The sequence below is a fragment of the Lissotriton helveticus genome, chromosome 7, assembly GCF_964261635.1.
Source record: "Lissotriton helveticus chromosome 7, aLisHel1.1, whole genome shotgun sequence".
Taxonomy (NCBI): domain Eukaryota; kingdom Metazoa; phylum Chordata; class Amphibia; order Caudata; family Salamandridae; genus Lissotriton; species Lissotriton helveticus.
In genome coordinates, this window is record NC_136068.1 from 1,768,076,722 (window position 1) to 1,768,098,182 (window position 21,461).

A 21,461-nucleotide genomic window follows, 5' to 3' on the forward strand; every position below is an offset into this window, starting at 1 on the left:
GGTATAGGGCAAACAAAGGCGCAGTTGCTGTTTGAAAGCTGGACGCACAAGGAACCCTGCAGTATGTGCTTTTAAATAGTGAGTTATTGCTAACCCCCTGAGGTCAGTGCCCACCCTCCAGGTCAGCACCCTGGGTGTCCGCACCCATCACACCGCCCTAAAGCTGGCCCTGTACATGTGGTAACTCATTCGCAAAAAGGAAAGAGTCCCTTCAAACCACCGCCCTTTTGCGAATTGGCTGGCTGTTTGAGGGGTAAACTTTTCAAGAATGGAGACTTTTTTTTTTTAAAGCATTTTTTAAGGAAATCGGGCTGCTTTAAAAAATAAAGTTTGCATGTTTTATAAGCAATCATAGGAATAGTGGTCTGCTAATACTTGCAGATCACCATCCCTGTCATAGTAAGTTGCAGATTCTAGCTAGGCCTGGACGGAGTTCACAGAGTTCTACTCCGCAGAACTCCATGAAGTGCCGCGATAACTCCGCTGCGCTCTGCGGAGTTCCACCAGCGATGGAGTCTATTAAGTCTCGCTGCTCGCAATGATTTTAAGCGCCGGGAGTATGATCCGTGCTGTGAAATCGGTGGTAAAGGCAGGAGCGTCGCCCACAAGGGCACTGCTGCTTTCTGCCACTCAAGTAGACATTCTACTCGAGAGGCAGTTTCCTCAACATGAGCGTCAGATTTCTTAATACGAACAGTCACGACCTGCCGCAACTGCTCACATTGAGAAATCTCACTGGGAGGAGGTCTAGTGCACTGTTCTTTCTCGCAAGCACTCGCCAACTTAAGGTTGGCAAGCTCTGCAGGAGAAAAAACTCTGCTCTGAGTCACTTCGCGGAGTTAAGCGGAACTCCACCTGCGGAGCAGAATTCTTCTCCCTCCCCTAGTTCTCACCAGCTTAATTAATATTCATTAAGCAGTTCAATCTGTGACTCACTAAAATGTGTGTTTTGTGAACCCACACATCAGTTTTCTAAAAGAATAAAAGATACACAGTGCAAAAAGAATAGTCACAACTTGTGACCACCTTTCGCAACCAGTAACTTAGTACATTGGACCCCTGCTTTTGAAGTAAAGTCCCCCAGTTAACATATTATGGCCTGATTTAAAGATTTCTGGACAGGATACTCATCACAACACAAAATTGTACCCTGCCCATCAACCCCTCAGTCAGCCTGACATGTTAAGAGACAGGTGGCATTTAGTATTCTGTTGATGGAAACCCTGTTGGCTCCTTGGGAGCAGTGTTTCTCTGACGGCCTGATGGAGTATAAGTCATCAGAGGAAGGGCATTACACCCTTCTCCCTATTGAGGTTGGCGATGTAATGCCTTTTTTCCTGTCCATCATCACCAATAAGGTACCCGACACCCTGGGAGAAAACTCCCAAAGGAGTGTGGGTCTTTAGTTTTCTGTTGTTCAAAAACAAACTCACACTTTGCGAGCATGTTTTTGAAAACAAACAACATTTCAAAACTTAGTTGTATTGCCATTGCATCCATTGGTGGCCATGCACCACAAATGTAGTATGAATGTACAGAGATGACCACAGGGCCCACTTTCATCTCTAAATTTGGAGAGCGAGGTACCCTGGGGATGACAAAGGTAATGTTCTCTACCATGCCAACAGACTGCTCTGTCCACCAAACTCAAGTTCAGTATGTAAGTCATGTTCCAATTATAGGTCAATGTTAATGAAAGACCTTTATTTAGAAAATATTGGTTCATCCCCTTTTTAAAACATCACTTTATATTACTAATTAATGCTGTGGCTGGTCCAAGTGCTCTAAGCCTAGGACGCCTCATACCATGCATTCATGGTTTATATCGCATTTGTTGGGTTGTGCTGTGATGAAAGGTTTTCAATCATATCCTTTGTGTGAGGACCACTTCTGACTGCGGATACATCCAGTTTGGTGCCTAACGCCTTTGTTTTCCAGGTAACATGAAATACAAACATTGGATTAGTACATTCATCTTTATATGCAATTTAAATTGTAAAATAACACTCAATGGAATACATTTTCTGGATGCATATGGCAATATGAACGCCACACCAAAGGCTGTGTTTTGTTAGCTATATGGGCGAACAAAGAAAAACCAAATATATGGGGCCAGATGTATCAAAGTGTTTTACCAATTCTATGTCTATGGGAAAATGTGTTCGTACATATGACCCATTGTGTATTTGGGAGAGAGATTGACAGATTTATAACTTTTGTATAGTTTGTATTGCTTATGATGCATATATGTGTTTATTTTAATATGAGTTTGCGAGAGTTTGCTTTGACATAAGTCTTAATGAATGAATTTATCAATAATTCCTAGTTTTGTGTCTGCCACCTGCCATGTCTCCCCTGATCTAGTCACAGTCATTCGGTTCCTGGAAGAGCATGAGCTCCAGGTAATGTTCAGGTCGATCCTTCATTCGCACGACGATATTGACCAGACACCAGAAGAAGCTATAACGATCTCTGTTGAGCATCTGCTGGAAGAGAGGGGCTTTCTCAGGAAGAGGAGCATCAACTACATCATCATCCTCGTGGCTCTGGTCACCATGGCAATCACGCTGCTTGCAGGGTACGTCAACAAGGGTATGAGCAGGCAACTGTTTACAACTAGCGGGCGCTCTGTTCTACGTCACGAGTCTGCATACCTTTTCTTGGTCACTTTACGAACTGATGTCTGACAGGTTTCAGTCTATCTTTCAGTTTATACTTGGTCTATTGTGCTGCAGATAGTCTATTGAGCTGCAACTTATCGACTGATTTGTAACTTGCAGTTTGGTTGTAGGTTGTCTAGTAGGTTATGGCTTATCTACTGACTGTAGCATGTTTCCTGGGGTGTAGCTTGTTTAATGGTTTGTAGTCTGGCCATCGGGTTTGTAGTGTAGTTCCTATATTGCCAATAGACTCTGCGCATTGGAATAACATAAACAATAGTTTAGACGTAGGACTTAGGTCGACTAGGTCTCTATTGAATATGTTAGACTTAATTATGAATGCCAGCTAGCTCAGAGGTCACTAGAAACTTTCTCAAGTACACAAGAAGGGATTAGTTTCTGACAACCGCATAAACTTTGCTCCCTCCAGAATAAGGAGTATACATCCAGAGTCGCGGAAACAATAGATAACTATTTTACTCAGTCAATCGTGCATGCTTAGTATCACCAGAAGCGCAGAGAAGTAGAGAGATGGGCGTTTTCAATAAAAGAGGTTATTTATTGAACAGTCTTCTTTCTCATGCAAGAGAAGTGAGTTGCCACAATTGCAATACTTGTTATGAAGTAAAGTGCGTACAGTAAAAGGAGTATTATGAAATAATACTATAAAAACAGGGTATGGTTTCTAAGCCATACGGTGTTTAAAATGGATGAAATATATACATAGATAAAATCTTGACTAAACGTACTCAACTGGTGCTTCTAAGATACGCCTACCCCGGTGTACCTAACCTAAGCCTAGTACGTGGGAAGAGTAAGTGAGCTGCAGTTTAAATTAAGATAGTTTCTGCTAAGAATCTGAATCAAGAATTCTCTAAGGGTCTAATCAGCTCCGTACTATGTTTATAGAATGAAGGAGGTCTTGTATCCCTCTCTCAGGACTCAATCTCCTAGCAACCCGCAAGGGTGACAGGAAATCACTGGAGCTGGATTTCTCGGCAGGAGAAAAGACAGCGTCTCTCTCAGTGCGTCAATGGGAGGGTCAGCTTCCTTCGGCACTCGCTACAGCAGGGCGTCGGGCAAGTAGATAGCCTATCTGCTCCAAACCACCGTTTGTTTTGCTAGGGCGGATGCTGGTATATTTATACCTGGAAGGTGCCGAGTTTGACGTAAGGTTGGACATAAGACATCACTAAGAACTCGCAGTTCTTTCAGGACTTCAGGAGTTCTAGGACAAATCAATACAGAAGCAGGGGGAATTACCGGGCTGCTGGAGGCTTGGTTTGTTTAAGAATGCGTTGTGCTTTCTAGGAGTCTATGGGAGTAGCCTTGCCGTATTTGGACTGCATTGGCTATGACTTAATATGGGTATGATTCTTATGCCTTTATAAGGATATGATTTGATATAACCACATAAGGGCATACATCGGGAATATTTAAATAGGGTCCTAGATACGTTTACAACACCCACTCCACGTATAATGTCCATCATTACTAAATACTAAGCATTTTCAAACATATAACTATGCATGTGTTTTCCATCCCACTCCAAAATACATAAAATGCATTTGAAATGGTATATACACGTTTTCAAGCAGTGGTATCATTCAGATAATGCATATATTGTACATTGGAATGTTGACTGAATGAATCACGAAAATTACATTTATGAAATGGCTCTTAATACAGAAGAGAAGGTCGATACCATTTCATCACATATTTATACAAGACTGTACATGTGCTAGAGGCTAAGTCAAAATGTTGTCTCTAGAGTTTCAAAAATAGAAATCTTGTTCTCTAAGAATAGTTCTACTTTAAGCAGAGTATCATGTGCCAAAAAGGTAAATATTTTGGGAACGGGGAAAAATAATTTCTCTTTCAGGGCAAAAATAGTTCCACAGTTTTTTAGAAGTTCTCGTTTTCAAAATTGAAGGTCGAATCCAGAGTTCAGGGAATGCTATGTGCTCGTGTTTTCAAAAGTTATTCACGTTGTTAGGAGAGAACATTAACTCAGATAGGCTGGCAAAGAATTCATCTACAACAGTAGGTGAAAGTTGGACCATGTCCGAAAAAGTAGAAATAGTGCATACATGAGAAGCATTGCCGTCATCGGTGTCTAGATCAGCAATGGTCACAGAAGGTTGTACCTGTGTGCCACTTTCATCTCGTACCTCACCGCCACCTAATCGTAATGGTGAGGTCTCAACGAATGCAGTCATCAGAATAGGTAGCCGCTGGGGACAACACGTTGCATGAGCCGTTACCGAACCAAGCAAAGTATCGATATCCATAGGTAATGCTGATGGTAGTGTGAGACAGACGTCCAACACACACTCTTCTCCGCAGAGCAGGCATCGTAGAACAGGTAGGATGCAATCTTGCTAGATTGGTCTGAATGAAAGAAACCAGGTAGTATTCAGATCCCTTAGCCGAGCCAAGCCGAGGACTTTAGTAATCCGGTCTCGGTATCTCATCGCTAGGAGCATTTCTTCCATGGTAGCCTGAGTTTTGTTTGTGGCTGGATTTGCCATATCGGAGCAGAAGGAACAAAAATAATATTCCTGCTACGAGTCCCAAGATGAGAGGCAGGCCGCCGAACACAGAGTGCACGAAATTCGGGAAGATGCTCAGGACTGCTTCAAAGGGTGCTAATCGTCCCGAAAAAACTGTCTTAAATACATGTGCGATGCCACTGGTATCAGACATGTTTAAGATTTGACTTAACATTTCTACGAAATGCATGGGGCAATTTGTCGATAATAATGTATGTATCTCTGCTGCTGTCCTTTCAACTTTCAGATCATGCGTTTCTCTAGACGAGGTTAAAGTTGTTTGTAAAAGAATGGATTTCATTCTGCTTAAAGTATCAATTCGAATAGAAGAGATATTCAAAGAAGGCCATATTGTTGCCTCCTTGTCTGGTTTGCTATTTGGATACAATACTTGCATACAGCAAGTGACCCTGGAAGTTACACTGACGAGATAGGCCGTTCCTGGCACCATGCCACAACAGCTGCGGTCACTTATTATAACGTAACTGCCGTTGGAAAGTTGTCTGAAAAAAGGATCTATTTGTGTAGCAGGGGTGCCGTGCAGGTGGCATGAAAGGTTATTTGATGAACCTTTGCAGGCTCCTTGCAAGTTAATTCCTTGACACAGAAGTGTACGGCTCAGTGAATTTTTACAGTTGTTTCCAATACCTCTTTTTTTCCCCCCACTGTAACATCTATGTGTATAAGGTAGATTCCAGGTTGACTTGATGTAACCTTTACCCAACCTTTCATACAGGCCTGCTGGTATGTGCTTTTGGCAATATTGAAACTGAAAAGTCGTTATCGGAATTGTAATTGTGCCATGTATTATCCATTCAATGACAGGTCTTTCGGAGACTGTCAATGGCAATCTTTCTAGTTTTTCAATGCTCAGCACCGTATAGTCTGCTCCTTTTTGTGCCAAAGAGATTTGTTTATCAGTAAGGTTAAAGATAGAAAATAATGACGTTGTGTTGATTAGACGCCATGGCACGTAGCCTGAACTGAGGTTTTGTAACGTCCAGCCTAACTGTACAATAGAACGTAATTGGGACTGGCCATGTTGTAACATTAGCATATCCTGTTCTATTATATCACTAGCAGATGATAGAATGCTGTCCAGTGAATACATTCTGGAGGACAGAGTCGTTAACCCATTGTCCACTACAGACAGTGTTTTTTCCAAATTAATACGATCAATTTCCCGTATATTTTCCGCAGCTTCAATTTGCGTTACTTTCCAAGCTTCGTTGTAAGCAGCGTATATACCGGCGTATATGAAACGTTTTTGACGCTGTTTGCTAGGTCCCAATAAAAAATCTCGCAAGTCAGCACCTTCTTTAAGTAAAGTCAAGTGTTGCTTAATTTTAGGCAGTGTGGATTTCTGTAGCCATTCGAGGCATAGTTTTCCTACACTGTATGTTGTAATTATCCCTGGATGTTGTTTTGGGAATATCTTGGGTCTGGCCTGTTCTGTTCGAACCCCTGTGTTTTGTTCAGGAATCTGTCTTGACAGTTATTAGTGTCTGAGGGCCAGATCAACCATTTTCTCCAATCAGGATTAGTTCTGTTTTGGTGTAAAATATGGGATACGTCTATTTCCGCATCTGTAGAGCTATTACTACCAGGTATGGGCTTTGGTATAGACGGTTTGTTTAAGTCCTTTATCTTGGCTAGGCCAAGACAGGTTGTTTGTTGAATGGTGTCATTCAGGAACATTATTTGTTCTGGGATCATGCAGGCTCTGAATAATGATTCTAAACCTTGTACCTGCCATTCTTTAGTACCCAAGACTGTTTTTGTCTCAATGTTGTTTTTCCAAAATTCAAAACCAAATGTAGACATTTTATCATAAAATGTTGTAGAATATATCAATTTAGTGTTTGTCAACATGTTTTTCATTCCTGTCTTATTTAAAATCTTAAAATAAAACGTTTCTGGATCAGTGATATTAAACCCTGAGAAGTATGGGAATTTCTCATAAAATGTTTTCGAGCTGCCTTTTGGCGGTGTTGGACAATGTTCCCATTGATTATAAGCAAAAACATTTCTAGGATTAGCAGATTTATGCAAATAGTGATGCCCATAATGATTAAAGCAATATATTTCTTCATAATCTGATGAACCTTCTAAATAATCATGTTCAGTAAATTTTGCTGACATTTCTAAATCTGACATCATATTATTAATATTTTCAAAGTCCCAATCATCAGAGAAAGTACTAGGTGATACAAAGTCACTTAAAGAAACCTTGAACTGGTGTAGATATTTCAAGAGTTCAACCGGGCCATAGAACTCGTAATCAGTAGCGTCCCATGCTACACCACCAGGTATAGGAATGGCTGTGATGTTTACTGATGATAGTTCTCTTTTTTCAATGTGAGAAGATCTGTGAGGCTTTAGAAGCAAGTTGATGTTCTGACTTGCTGTGTCCATGGAACTGTATTTTCCATCAATCATTCTTCCCAAGCTTAAAACCAAAATGAGCCAGAGTAGGAGGAAAAGTACACCTAACACAATCCACAATTCAATCCATGGTGAAATCAGATATGTTTCTCCAAGTAGATGAAAGAGTTCAGTTCTTTTTTCTTTGAAAGTTTTATTTGCTGGTTTTTCTTCATGTTCACTTGGATCCTCAGAAAAGTCATCGAAATTGATGAAGTAACCCGATGCAGTTCTATCAATTGCTGGAATTGCTTCAGGATTTTTAATAATCTTTGTAGTTGATTCTTCTTTTGTCATATTAGTATAGTCAGAGGCTACATCATTGTAGACAGGTGTTTCTTGACAAGCTGTTGCAATTTGGGTTTCAAGAGGCACAAGTTCCATGGCTTTGTTGCATAGTACTTCTTTATTTACTGCAGGTTTATCAAATGTGATTAGTCTCTCAGTTTGAACCTCTTGAATTGTAGCAAGGTTTGGTCTTCTGCTACATCTTGGGAGTCCACTGGGCCTACTACTTATTATTGGCCACATAATTGTGGTTTTACCAGGTCGATTGATACAACTCTGTTCTCCTTTTTACCAGCAAGGGGCGGTAGTACTACTGATCTCGTTCCGCTGATAGCTAAGACAGGTACTGCTTTTCTGTAAGAAGGCCCAAATTCCTCCATCACCGCAACCTTTTCTCTGACCAGATCCCCAATCTTTGGAATCCAGACAGGTCTTGCTGGGACAGGTGGTTTTTCTTCAGTGGCCGTTGGCTTTAGCTTTGTGTTACTCAGACTTTAAACAGCCAAACGATCTTTGATATCAAAGGTTTTTTGTTCCACCACTGAAGTCTGACTATCGAGGTCTTCGATTATCATTCTAGTACCAAACAAGAGTTCATACGGAGTGATTCCACCCAGAGAATGTCTTGGCAGATTATTAAGACTACGTTGGATATTTATTAGATGTTTGACCCACCCATCACCCGAACCTAATACCCTCGCTGTTATAGATTGCTTTATGTCACATTTTTTTCTTTCCACCACCGCATTTCCCTCGGGATGGAATGGACTACAGTACCGCAATGCAATGCCCAAGCTGCCCATGGCCTCCTTGTAAGCTCGAGAGCTAAACGCAGGACCCTGGTCAGAATGTAGCATGCCCATTATGTATGTGCCGATAAAGACTCGCAAATCTTTTATATCAGTTATGGCGTCAGTCGAGCGCTTGGGGCCACATGCAAATGAATCTCGTGCAGGAATCCACTGCGACCATGATATATTTATAGTTGCCATCCCTTTGTAAGGGACCACAGTGGTCCAGGTAAACACATGCTAATGGTTTATCTGAGATTAGAAGGGGCGTCTGTGCAGGTCGTTTCACTGTTGATACTTTCAGTTTTTTGGCATATTTCACATTCTAGAACATAGTTTCTAGTCTGTTTTCTCATGCATGGCCACCAATATCTCTGTTTTAATAATGATACTGTGGCGGAAACCCCAGCATGTGCAGAAGCGAGCCCTTCATGTGCCGCTAAAGTTAGTCCTAACCTGTGTTCCATGTTTGGAATTGCCCTATTACCCACTCCAGGGATGTGAGAAGTTGGCCTGATGTGCAGTGCTCACTATTCTAGTGATCACTATATATCAGTCCAAACAACCCTTATTGATGATTGGTTGTAAGTCAACCTTATAGACCAGCTATCCTAGTAGCATGGATACGAGCAGTCTAAGGCTAAGACTCTAGAGGGCGTGTTAAGCCAGCTGTTTTACCATCACATTACCCCTTGAACCCCCAGTGAAAGGACACCACACAAGTGTTATGAAAATAAACAATGTATTTATTAGAATCACAACAACCCTGTACTCTTTATGAGGATAGGGTGCTAAGCACACAACAAAACTCTTACGAAAATACTTTTAAGTTAGCACGTTACACAAATGCCCGAGGGGCACGAAAAACCATATACGCTAAAAGTGGAATGCGAATTACTAGCAGGTAAGTAACAGTTCTAATAGGCTTTGGAATCGCTAGGACTTAACTAGGGAATCGTTAGATTACTTCTAGGAGACCTAGGGGACTCGGGTGCAGAGTGTGCACTCTCACGCGGGATGCGGGACAAAGTCTATGGAGGCTAGTAAAGGCAAAGTTAGTGTTCACGGGCGAACCCGACCTGGTAGGAAGAAAACGACAGTGGATCCTGACCCTAGGATAGTGAGGCTATGCTGGGACACCGAAGTGCCGAAGTTACCTAGCCCAGGGGCTGCAGCTGCATAGGTCTGAAAAGACGTCGGGGATCTCGTTGCCGGACCAGGAGCCTGGAAGAAGGAAGTTGCTGGCAGGCGACCAGTGAAGGAAAGTTCGTTGGATCCAAGCCTGGATCGAGGAAGAAGAAACCTGAAAGCAGAGGGGACCAAGTTCTTGAATCACTAGCCAGTGATTAAGTGGGCACCAGGATGGCACCGGGCGAAGTCACCGCAGTCAGGTGAGTGGGCGCTGCTGGGCTCTGCAGTCTCTCGGACCAGGAGGCGTTGTCGGCGACCAGGATGGAGGGGCGAGCTGTCCCACGATGGATGAAGTCGTTGGCGTCGAAGTTACCCAGGATTGGGCAACAAGCCTTGGCTAATTCAAGCCCACGCGGTGGACTCAAAATGGCGTCTTGAGTGGACCAGGAGGGTCCGGGGTGCTCCTCTTCGGGAAGGGAGCAAGGGCCAGTCTGGAGCAACCAGACCAGCAGCAGAAATGTCGTCGGGCGTCGTCAGGGAGGCCACAAGCCAACGGGCTAGTAGCCAAACAACGCGGTGAGCAGCGGAAAGCAGAAGGGCCCCACGCAGATCGTGGAGATGCTGGGGGGCTGCACTTCGGAGCTGGAGCTGCTCAGAGTCGGGGCTTCTCGGACCCCAAAGCACTCACCAGTAGATTACTCGGCGGGCTTGCTGGAAAGAAGTCGTGCAGTCTTGCAGATGGCCGGTCCCTTGAGGTCTCGTCGCACCCACGGTTCTCAGCTGGGCTGTAGAGGTGGGTAGAGGTCAGAGGTGCCAGGGAAGCCGGTTCTCGTCGAGCTGGGCAGTCGGATTCCGGAGGAAGGACTTACAGCAGACCGCAGTGTTCTTAGATGGTGCCTGCAGATGCAGGGTGACTACTCCTTAGTCACAAGGGAGAAATCTTAGGAAGAAGTCTTGAGTTCCTTTCGCAGAAAGTAGTTTCAGGATTCAAAGATGATCTGATTTGGAAGGGGGCCAGTCTCTACCTTTATCCTGTAAAAAGGGGCTGGCACGCGACTAAGTCCTGCCCTATGGGTGGGACTAGGAGGGGGGTGGTTACACCCACTTCCTTGGCGGGCTTTTCCCCAGCACAGGGTCTGGAGTGACCCTGGAACTGGTTCCAGCCAGCCTATGCACAGTGAGCACCGGGGTGCCACGTGCAGTCACCTTCCTCTAAAGCCCTGCCTACCTACAATACACAAAACCCTGTCTGGGACGGTGCTGGCACCGCCCCTGGCAGGAAACCCTTTGTCCTTATCTCCTGCTCTGGGAGGACTCCCAGCAGCAGGAGGGCAGACTTGTGTCTCGGTGGCAGCATCCATTTTGTGGATGCTAAGGCTCTGTCTGACTTTTAACCGGGTTATAGGTTACAGGCATGTCGTGTCCCTCTAGAAGGGTGGAATGCTAACCCCGTCGCCAGAATTGGCGAGGGGTTAGTATTCCAATTCGTATGACACCTTACTCGACATGTTTTGATAAAGCGATACCAGAGTTGGCACATAACCGCGAGGATTATAATGCACTTAAGAGTATATGGTATGCGATATCATGGAAACGGCTAAGGGATGGATCCCGAAAGCCGCAGACAGGCTCAGCTCATGCTAGAGCACCATCTCACACGATTCCCAGCACTCTGCCTTCAGGATTGTTAAGGCCTGCTATAGGAGTGACTGATAGGAGATCTGTGTGTCCATTTTTAGGGTTAGATATAGGTATACTATATCTAAAGCAAAGGGTGGGTACACCACCTTGCCCCAGCTGTCGTGCAGCCAGTTGTGTCAGTTTTAGTTAGTCAATCCAGGGGTGGCATAATACATGCTTCAGCCCCTGGGAGACTTCTGGGTGCACCTCAGCCCTGGGTACAGGGACTTGGAGAGGGCCCAGTGCCAATTCAGTACCTAAGTACAATTTGGATAGAGAGAACAGCTAGGCTGTGGGTCTGATTAGCAGGCCCACAGCCAGGGAAAGTCGTAAACCAGTGCAGCAAAAAGCAAAAATCTGGGTGATCATAGGATTGCAGACCCTACTCTCCTACATGACCCCCCCCCAAACTTTGGGACAATAAACTAACCTTGACCAGGTGAGTCTTCTTGCTCTAAGTGGAAATACCTGGAGAGCCCATCAGCATTGCTGTGATCAGTCCCAGGTCTATGCTCCACTGTAAAATCCATCCCCTGTAGGGAAATGGACCACCTAAGCAGTTTGGGGTTTTCACCCTTCATCTGATTTAGCCACAAGAGGGGCTTATGGTCTGTCTGAATGGTGAAGTGAGTGCCAAACAAGTAGGCCCTCAGCTTCTTCAGGGCCCAGACCACAGCAAAGGCCTCCCTCTCAATAGCTGACCAATTTTTCTCTCTGGGTGTCAGCCTCCTACTAATGAAAGCAATAGGCTGATCATTACCATCAAAATTCAGTTGAGACAGAACAGCTCCCACACCCAACTCAGAAGCATCTGTTTGGACAATGAATGGCTTGGAGTAATCTGGACTCTTGAGGATAGGTTCTGTGCACATGGCCTGCTTTAGGTCATTGAATGCTTTCTGACAGCTTGCTGTCCACTGAACTTTCTTTGGCATCTTCTTGCTTGTCAGGTCATTAAGGGGGGTCACTATGGACCCATAATTTCTGACAAACTTCCTATAGTACCCAGTCAGGCCCAAGAAAGCTCGAACCTGAGTCTGGGTGATTGGAGGAGTCCAGTCCTTGATGGCCTGTATCTTACTCTCCAGTGGCTGAACCTGGCCTCCACCTACAAGGTGGCCCAGGTATACAACCTGTGACTGCCCTATCTGGCACTTTGTGGCCTTGATAGTGAGGCCTGCCTTTTGCAGGGCCTCTAACACTTTCCTCAGGTGGACCAGGTGATCCTCCCAGGTGGAGCTAAAGACAGCAATATCGTCAAGATAAGCTGCACAGAAGTCATCCAGCCCAGTGAGGACTTGATTCACCAACCTTTGGAAGGTGGCAGGTGCATTTTTCAGTCCAAAGGGCATTACCACAAATTGATAATGCCCTCCAGGGGTAGAAAATGCTGTCTTAGGTTTGGCTTCCTCAGCTAACCTGATTTGCCAATACCCAGCTGTCAAATCAAATGTGCTTAAGAAGTTGGCAGAAGCCAATCTATCTATAAGCTCATCTGCTCTTGGTATTGGGTGGGCATCAGTCTTAGTGACTGCATTGAGGCCTCTGTAGTCTACGCAAAACCTCATCTCTCTCTTACCACCCTGGGTGTGAGGCTTTGGCACTAGAACTACTGGGCTAGCCCAAGGGCTATCTGAGGGCTCAATGACTCCCAGTTCCAACATTTTCTGCACTTCAGTTTTTATGCAGTCTCTAACATGATCAGGCTGTCTGTAGATTTTACTCTTGACAGGCAGACTGTCTCCAGTGTCAACATCATGGGTACACCAATCAGTTTGGCTGGGTGTCAGAGAGAACATATGTCGAAAGGATTGCAGAATTTGCCTGCAATCCTGTTGCTGATGTTCAGTGAGGCTGCCACAAAAGACAACACCATCAACTGACCCATCATCAGGATTCTGAGTGAGCAGGTCTGGGAGAGGGTCACTCTCTTCCTCCTGTCCCTCATCTGTGGCCATGAGCAAGCTCATGTCCTTCCTGTCAACATATGCTTTGAGCCTGTTAACATGGAGCACTCTGAGAGGGCTCCTGGGAGTTCCAAGGTCCACCAAGTAGGTAACCTCTCCCTTTTGCTCAATGATGGTGTGGGGCCCAGACCATTTGTCTTTCAGAGCTGCTGGGGCCACTGGCTCCAGCACCCACACCTTCTGTCCTGGCTGGTACACAGTCAGTACAGCCTTTTGGTCATGCCAAGCTTTTTGAAGTTCCTGGCTGGCCTCAAGGTTTTTAGATGCCTTTTCCATATACTCAGCCATCCTGGAGCGGAGACCAAGTACATAGTCCACTATGTTGGTTGCAGGCTTTTTGAGAGGTCTCTCCCATCCTTCCTTCACCAAACACAGGGGTCCTCTTACAGGATGCCCATACAGAAGCTCAAAAGGGCTGTAGCCAACCCCCTTCTGTGGGACCTCTCTGTAAGCAAACAAGAGGCAGGGGATCAGGACATCCCATCTTCTCCTAAGAGGTTCAGGTAGTCCATGAATCATCCCTTTCAGGGTCCTGTTGAATCTCTCAACAAGCCCATTGCATTGTGGATGATAGGGTGTGGTGAACTTGTAGTTCACACCACACTCTTTCCACATGGCAGTCAGATATCCTGACATGAAGTTTGTACCTCTGTCAGAAACGACCTCCTTAGGGAAACCCACTCTGGAGAACACTCCAACTAGGGCTCTTGCCACTACAGGGGCTGTAGTGGTCCTAAGGGGAATAGCCTCAGGATACCTGGTGGCATGGTCCACCACCACCAGTATAAACTTGTGTCCTGATGCTGTCTGGGGTTCCATTGGACCAACAATGTCAATCCCCACTCTTTCAAAGGGAACCCCCACCACAGGTAGTGGTATAAGGGGGGCCTTTGTTGTGCCACCTGACTTACCACTGGCTTGGCAAGTGACACATGAGCGACAAAACTCCTTGGTATTCTCATTCATATGGGGCCAGTGAAAGTGTGAGACAAGCCTGTCCCAAGTCTTTGTCTGACCTAAATGACCTGCAAGGGGAATCTCATGGGCCAAGGTGAGAAGGAAACCTCTCAGAGACAAGGGGATGACCAGCCTCCTGGTTGCACCAGGCTTGGGGTCTCTTGACTCAGAGTACAGGAGTCCATCTTCCCAGTATACCCTGTGGGCACCTGTGGCATTCCCTGCAGCCTCAGCAGCAGCCTGCTGTCTGAGGGGTTCAAGGGAAGGGCAGCTCAACTGTTCCTTCCCCAGGTCTGCTCTGGAGGGTCCCCCTGAGCCCAGAAACTCAACTTGATCAAGTTCAAGCTCTTTAGGCTCAGTTTCCCTCAGCTCTTCTAGATCAGCCTCCTCAGAGACTTGATCCTCAACCTGGGGCAAGGGGGAAGGCAAAGCCTTACCCTTACTGCTCTTCTTCTTGGGAGGTGTCTGGTCCATAATTTCAGGATCCAGCACCTGTTCAGTGGGGCATCTTCTGGCCTGTGACCTAGTCACAGCAAGCACATGTGCTGGCAAGCCTAACATCTCCATGTGAGTCCTCTGCTCCACTTCTGACCATTGTGATGACTCCAAATCATTGCCCAACAAACAATCAACTGGGAGGTCTGAACTGACTACAACTTTCTTTTGTCCCTTCACTCCACCCCAGGAGAAAGCTACAATTGCCACACTATGACTAGTAGTGACATTGCTGGCATTGGTCACCAGGAAATCAGTACCTGGCATGATCTGTCCAGGGTCCACAAAGTTAGGTGTCACCATGGTGACACTGGCACAAGTGTCCCTATAGGCCTGAGCCATTTTGCCATTAATCAAAGGTGTCTGCCTGTATTTGCCCAAAGTATTGGGACTTATTTCAGGGGACATATCCACATCCCCTGTACAGACAAGGACAGCCTGAGTGAGTGTGCCAACTAAGTTGTCAGACCCCTCAGTACCCAAGGTTAACCCAACTAATGCCTTGGGAGTGACACTACCACTACTGACTGTACTAGGGGGTGCAGTTGCTTTAGGAGCTGTAGTGGTAGGAGTTTGTCCTCCTCCTCTTTTGGTGCACTCACTAAACCAGTGAGATTTACTTTTGCAGTACTGGCACCACCTTTTGGACTGGCCTTCTTGAGTCTTCTTCTTCTGGGAAGCCTGACCCCCACCCTCTTTGGTTTGTTGGGGACCTGGTGAAGACTTCTGGTCATTTTGCTCATTCTTGACATTACCCTTCTGGTCTGCTTTCTTCTGACCACCCTGGTTCTGGTTCTGGTTCTGCTTGATCCTTGTCCTGACCCATTTGTCTGCCTTCTTTCCCAATTCTTGGGGAGAGGTCAGATCTGAATCAACAAGGTGCTGGTGCAGCAACTGGTTCTGACAATTGTTCAAAATTTGTTCTCTCATCATTAGATTATACAATCCTGTGTAATCTGTAACCTTGCTACCCAGCAACCAGCCCTCCAAAGCCTTAGTGGCACAATCCACAAAATCAGACCAGTCCTGAGACTGAGTTTTCTGGGTGTCTCTGAACAGCAACCTGTACTGCTCAGTGGTTAAACCAAACCCATCAACCAGTGTATTCTTCAGGACCTGGTAATTGTTAGCATCCTCCACTCTTGTAGTGAGGAGCTTATCTCTACCTTTACCATCAAAGGAGAGCCACAGTATAGCTGCCCACTGACTCTGGGGAATGTTCTGCACAGTGCAGGCCCTCTCCAGAGCAGCCATCCATTTCTGGATGTCATCCCCTTGCTTAAAGGGGGGCACTATTTTAGTCAGGTGTTTAGTATCTAAACCCTTCTCTCTATCTCTTGGGAGATTGCTGCCACCAGTGGGAGCTAGCCCACTCATCTGCTGCTCTCTTGCCAGGGCAAGCTTCTCTTTGGCCAGGGCAATTTCTTCCCTTTCAATCCTCAGTTCAGCTTGTCTCATCCTAGCTTCATGCTCCTTTCTCTGAGGGGAAGTAAATCTCCTCTGTGGAGGATTCCTTCTCCCCTGAGAAGAGGCATTAGAGTGCAGAGATCTATTGGAGTCCCTAGAAAGAGATCTATCTCTCCTAACTCCAAGGTTAGGCCCACTTCGGGTTAGTACTGGGGGGCCCCCAGATCCTAGCCCAAGTAAGTCTAAGTTGGTCCTAGTTAGCCTTCTGACTACCTCAAGACCTTTGTCTACCTCATCCCCAGAGAGTACCTCCTGATCCTCCTCCTCAACTGCTGAATCAGTGTTGGGGAGGTCTGGATCCCCAGAGGTTCCCTCTAAGGCTGGCATGCTCTCATGTAACTGAGAGAGCTTTCTGGCATCATATGTCTCTAAGAGACCTATCAGAAAGGGAAGGGTGGGGTTAGACCCCTGCTTCAGTTTCCTGGAGACACAGAGTTGCCTCATCTCCTGAAAATTGAGAGCTGCATATCTTGAAGCGACCTGTGGAGGGTCAAAGCTGACCAGGGGAGTCTCAGTAGAGTCCCCCTGAGTCGACATGCTTTTCTAGTGAGGTGTAAGTGGTGCACTTACCTACACTATATGTTTGCCTACTGATCCCTTGCTAGAGTTGTAGTTTAGGGTGTGCTAGGCCCTAGGAGCTACAACAGCTGGTTCAGTAGAACTCAGAGTATTCTAAGCTAAGTTATATGTACCTTTAGTACTTATGTGATCTTTCACAAGATATTCTTAGGGCATGTGTGGTAAAACAACAGCAAGCTCAAATCCCAACCGCTGCTCACCAATGTGAGAAGTTGGCCTGATGTGCAGTGCTCACTATTCTAGTGATCACTATATATCAGTCCAAACAACCCTTATTGATGATTGGTTGTAAGTCAACCTTATAGACCAGCTATCCTAGTAGCATGGATACGAGCAGTCTAAGGCTAAGACTCTAGAGGGCGTGTTAAGCCAGCTGTTTTACCATCACATTACCCCTTGAACCCCCAGTGAAAGGACACCACACAAGTGTTATGAAAATAAACAATGTATTTATTAGAATCACAACAACCCTGTACTCTTTATGAGGATAGGGTGCTAAGCACACAACAAAACTCTTACGAAAATACTTTTAAGTTAGCACGTTACACAAATGCCCGAGGGGCACGAAAAACCATATACGCTAAAAGTGGAATGCGAATTACTAGCAGGTAAGTAACAGTTCTAATAGGCTTTGGAATCGCTAGGACTTAACTAGGGAATCGTTAGATTACTTCTAGGAGACCTAGGGGACTCGGGTGCAGAGTGTGCCCTCTCACGCGGGATGCGGGACAAAGTCTATGGAGGCTAGTAAAGGCAAAGTTAGTGTTCACGGGCGAACCCGACCTGGTAGGAAGAAAACGACAGTGGATCCTGACCCTAGGATAGTGAGGCTATGCTGGGACACCGAAGTGCCGAAGTTACCTAGCCCAGGGGCTGCAGCTGCATAGGTCTGAAAAGACGTCGGGGATCTCGTTGCCGGACCAGGAGCCTGGAAGAAGGAAGTTGCTGGCAGGCGACCAGTGAAGGAAAGTTCGTTGGATCCAAGCCTGGATCGAGGAAGAAGAAACCTGAAAGCAGAGGGGACCAAGTTCTTGAATCACTAGCCAGTGATTAAGTGGGCACCAGGATGGCACCGGGCGAAGTCACCGCAGTCAGGTGAGTGGGCGCTGCTGGGCTCTGCAGTCTCTCGGACCAGGAGGCGTTGTCGGCGACCAGGATGGAGGGGCGAGCTGTCCCACGATGGATGAAGTCGTTGGCGTCGAAGTTACCCAGGATTGGGCAACAAGCCTTGGCTAATTCAAGCCCACGCGGTGGACTCAAAATGGCGTCTTGAGTGGACCAGGAGGGTCCGGGGTGCTCCTCTTCGGGAAGGGAGCAAGGGCCAGTCTGGAGCAACCAGACCAGCAGCAGAAATGTCGTCGGGCGTCGTCAGGGAGGCCACAAGCCAACGGGCTAGTAGCCAAACAACGCGGTGAGCAGCGGAAAGCAGAAGGGCCCCACGCAGATCGTGGAGATGCTGGGGGGCTGCACTTCGGAGCTGGAGCTGCTCAGAGTCGGGGCTTCTCGGACCCCAAAGCACTCACCAGTAGATTACTCGGCGGGCTTGCTGGAAAGAAGTCGTGCAGTCTTGCAGATGGCCGGTCCCTTGAGGTCTCGTCGCACCCACGGTTCTCAGCTGGGCTGTAGAGGTGGGTAGAGGTCAGAGGTGCCAGGGAAGCCGGTTCTCGTCGAGCTGGGCAGTCGGATTCCGGAGGAAGGACTTACAGCAGACCGCAGTGTTCTTAGATGGTGCCTGCAGATGCAGGGTGACTACTCCTTAGTCACAAGGGAGAAATCTTAGGAAGAAGTCTTGAGTTCCTTTCGCAGAAAGTAGTTTCAGGATTCAAAGATGATCTGATTTGGAAGGGGGCCAGTCTCTACCTTTATCCTGTAAAAAGGGGCTGGCACGCGACTAAGTCCTGCCCTATGGGTGGGACTAGGAGGGGGGTGGTTACACCCACTTCCTTGGCGGGCTTTTCCCCAGCACAGGGTCTGGAGTGACCCTGGAACTGGTTCCAGCCAGCCTATGCACAGTGAGCACCGGGGTGCCACGTGCAGTCACCTTCCTCTAAAGCCCTGCCTACCTACAATACACAAAACCCTGTCTGGGACGGTGCTGGCACCGCCCCTGGCAGGAAACCCTTTGTCCTTATCTCCTGCTCTGGGAGGACTCCCAGCAGCAGGAGGGCAGACTTGTGTCTCGGTGGCAGCATCCATTTTGTGGATGCTAAGGCTCTGTCTGACTTTTAACCGGGTTATAGGTTACAGGCATGTCGTGTCCCTCTAGAAGGGTGGAATGCTAACCCCGTCGCCAGAATTGGCGAGGGGTTAGTATTCCAATTCGTATGACACCTTACTCGACATGTTTTGATAAAGCGATACCAGAGTTGGCACATAACCGCGAGGATTATAATGCACTTAAGAGTATATGGTATGCGATATCATGGAAACGGCTAAGGGATGGATCCCGAAAGCCGCAGACAGGCTCAGCTCATGCTAGAGCACCATCTCACACGATTCCCAGCACTCTGCCTTCAGGATTGTTAAGGCCTGCTATAGGAGTGACTGATAGGAGATCTGTGTGTCCATTTTTAGGGTTAGATATAGGTATACTATATCTAAAGCAAAGGGTGGGTACACCACCTTGCCCCAGCTGTCGTGCAGCCAGTTGTGTCAGTTTTAGTTAGTCAATCCAGGGGTGGCATAATACATGCTTCAGCCCCTGGGAGACTTCTGGGTGCACCTCAGCCCTGGGTACAGGGACTTGGAGAGGGCCCAGTGCCAATTCAGTACCTAAGTACAATTTGGATAGAGAGAACAGCTAGGCTGTGGGTCTGATTAGCAGGCCCACAGCCAGGGAAAGTCGTAAACCAGTGCAGCAAAAAGCAAAAATCTGGGTGATCATAGGATTGCAGACCCTACTCTCCTACAAGGGATTACAGCAAAAGGAACATTATTCGCATCACTTTTGCATGAGTACTTTACTGGAAAGCCTTTCGGGAGTGTCTTACCACTGTCTTTTACTGAAGCACTGACAGCTTGCATTATCTCGTTGTCTATTTTTGTTTTTGACCCGGTAATGGCAGCTACGGAAGCCGTTTGCACAGCTTCCTTCACGGCCTCATCAGCCAATGAATTCCCTGCAACGTGAACGCCATCACGTTGATGACTCAGTGTATGTATCACATGAGTCTTTTGTAGTTCTTTATGTAAAAGAACTACTTGTTCCCAAAGTATTTTATGCTTGATTGTGCCACCTTTTGCATCTTTGAAACCGTTTTGAACCCAGTTCTGCAAGTATTCATTGTAAGACTGGACGCAATAATACGAATTGCACACTATTAGTGTGAGGAATTTGCGATCGGTATTTTCAAGCGCCATCTTGAAAGCCTGTAGTTCAGCTCGCTGAGCTGTACAATCTCCGAGTGATTGAGTTTTAGTGACCAGAGGTCTAAACTTTCCTTCGTGCCACCGACCTTTAACGATCGCGCACGCAGCAGTATATGCTTGTTTACCCCCAACTGCGGGTTGTGCTGAACCGTCTGTATATATTATACAACCGTAATGTTCTCAGTCGGCAGAGGACATTCATATTCGTATTGGAGAAATTCTTGCGTTTTTAAGTTAGGATCAAATTCGTATACTACGTCTGATACAGCAAGAGAATTAACCCATTGTATCCATCTCGGATGTAAAGCTTTAGCATTCGGAATGCTGGCTTTTGTTACTGCCTCTAGGGCAGGTACTGGTGTAACGATTATTATACGTTTACCTTGTGCGAGGGCTCTTTCTTTTGCTACAGCAGTTTGGACCGCAGTCAGAATTTTTTCAGTAGATCTGAATTTCATTTCAGCTTGTGTATACAAGTGTGCTTTATAAGCTATTGGTACCGTTTCTCCCTCATTAGAGGTCAGGTACGTAAATACGCATCTTCCTGGGATGACTCGGATTACAAGGTTGCGTTCGTTTGCGCGTGTTTGCAGTCTTGTTTTAGTTAACATGTCTGTTTGTATTGATCGTAAAAAGTTTGTGTGTTTCTGTGTCCAATTAATTGGATTGAAATCAGGTTTTATTAATTCGCAGAGGGGTTTAACCCTCTCTGCATAGTTTAGAATGTAAGTTCTTCAGAAATTCAGGAAACCTAGAATTGATTGTAAGTTTTTCAGCGTTTTTGGAGCTTGGAGTACTGCACACTTCTCTAAGAAGTTGTCTGCTAGGCTTTTGCCTTCACTTGATAACTCATATCCTAAAAATAGGACAGTGAGGTGGGCAATTTGTGACTTTTTAAAGTTGAATTTGTACCCTTCAGATGCGAACCCAAGTATTATGGTGTTCACTCTTTTCAAGTGTGTCTCCAGGTCATCGCTGTAAGATAGATGTCATCGACATAAGATAATGCCTCATCATCATACATTTGTAGTAATTCTGTTACCCTGGCTGAAAATAATCCTGGGCTGTTCTTGAATCCCTGGGGGAGACGACAGAATTGCC

General features: G+C 46.1%; 1 protein-coding gene across 1 annotated transcript in view; it reads left to right on the top strand.

The window, feature by feature from the left end:
- Nucleotides 1–21,461, top strand: part of SPACA6 (sperm acrosome associated 6) — a 247,875-nt gene that overhangs the window by 195,748 nt on the left and 30,666 nt on the right. The window contains exon 9 of the mRNA XM_078653885.1: nucleotides 2,365–2,578. Coding sequence (XP_078510011.1) covers nucleotides 2,365–2,578 — 214 coding nt within the window. The remainder of the gene's footprint in view (nucleotides 1–2,364; nucleotides 2,579–21,461) is intronic.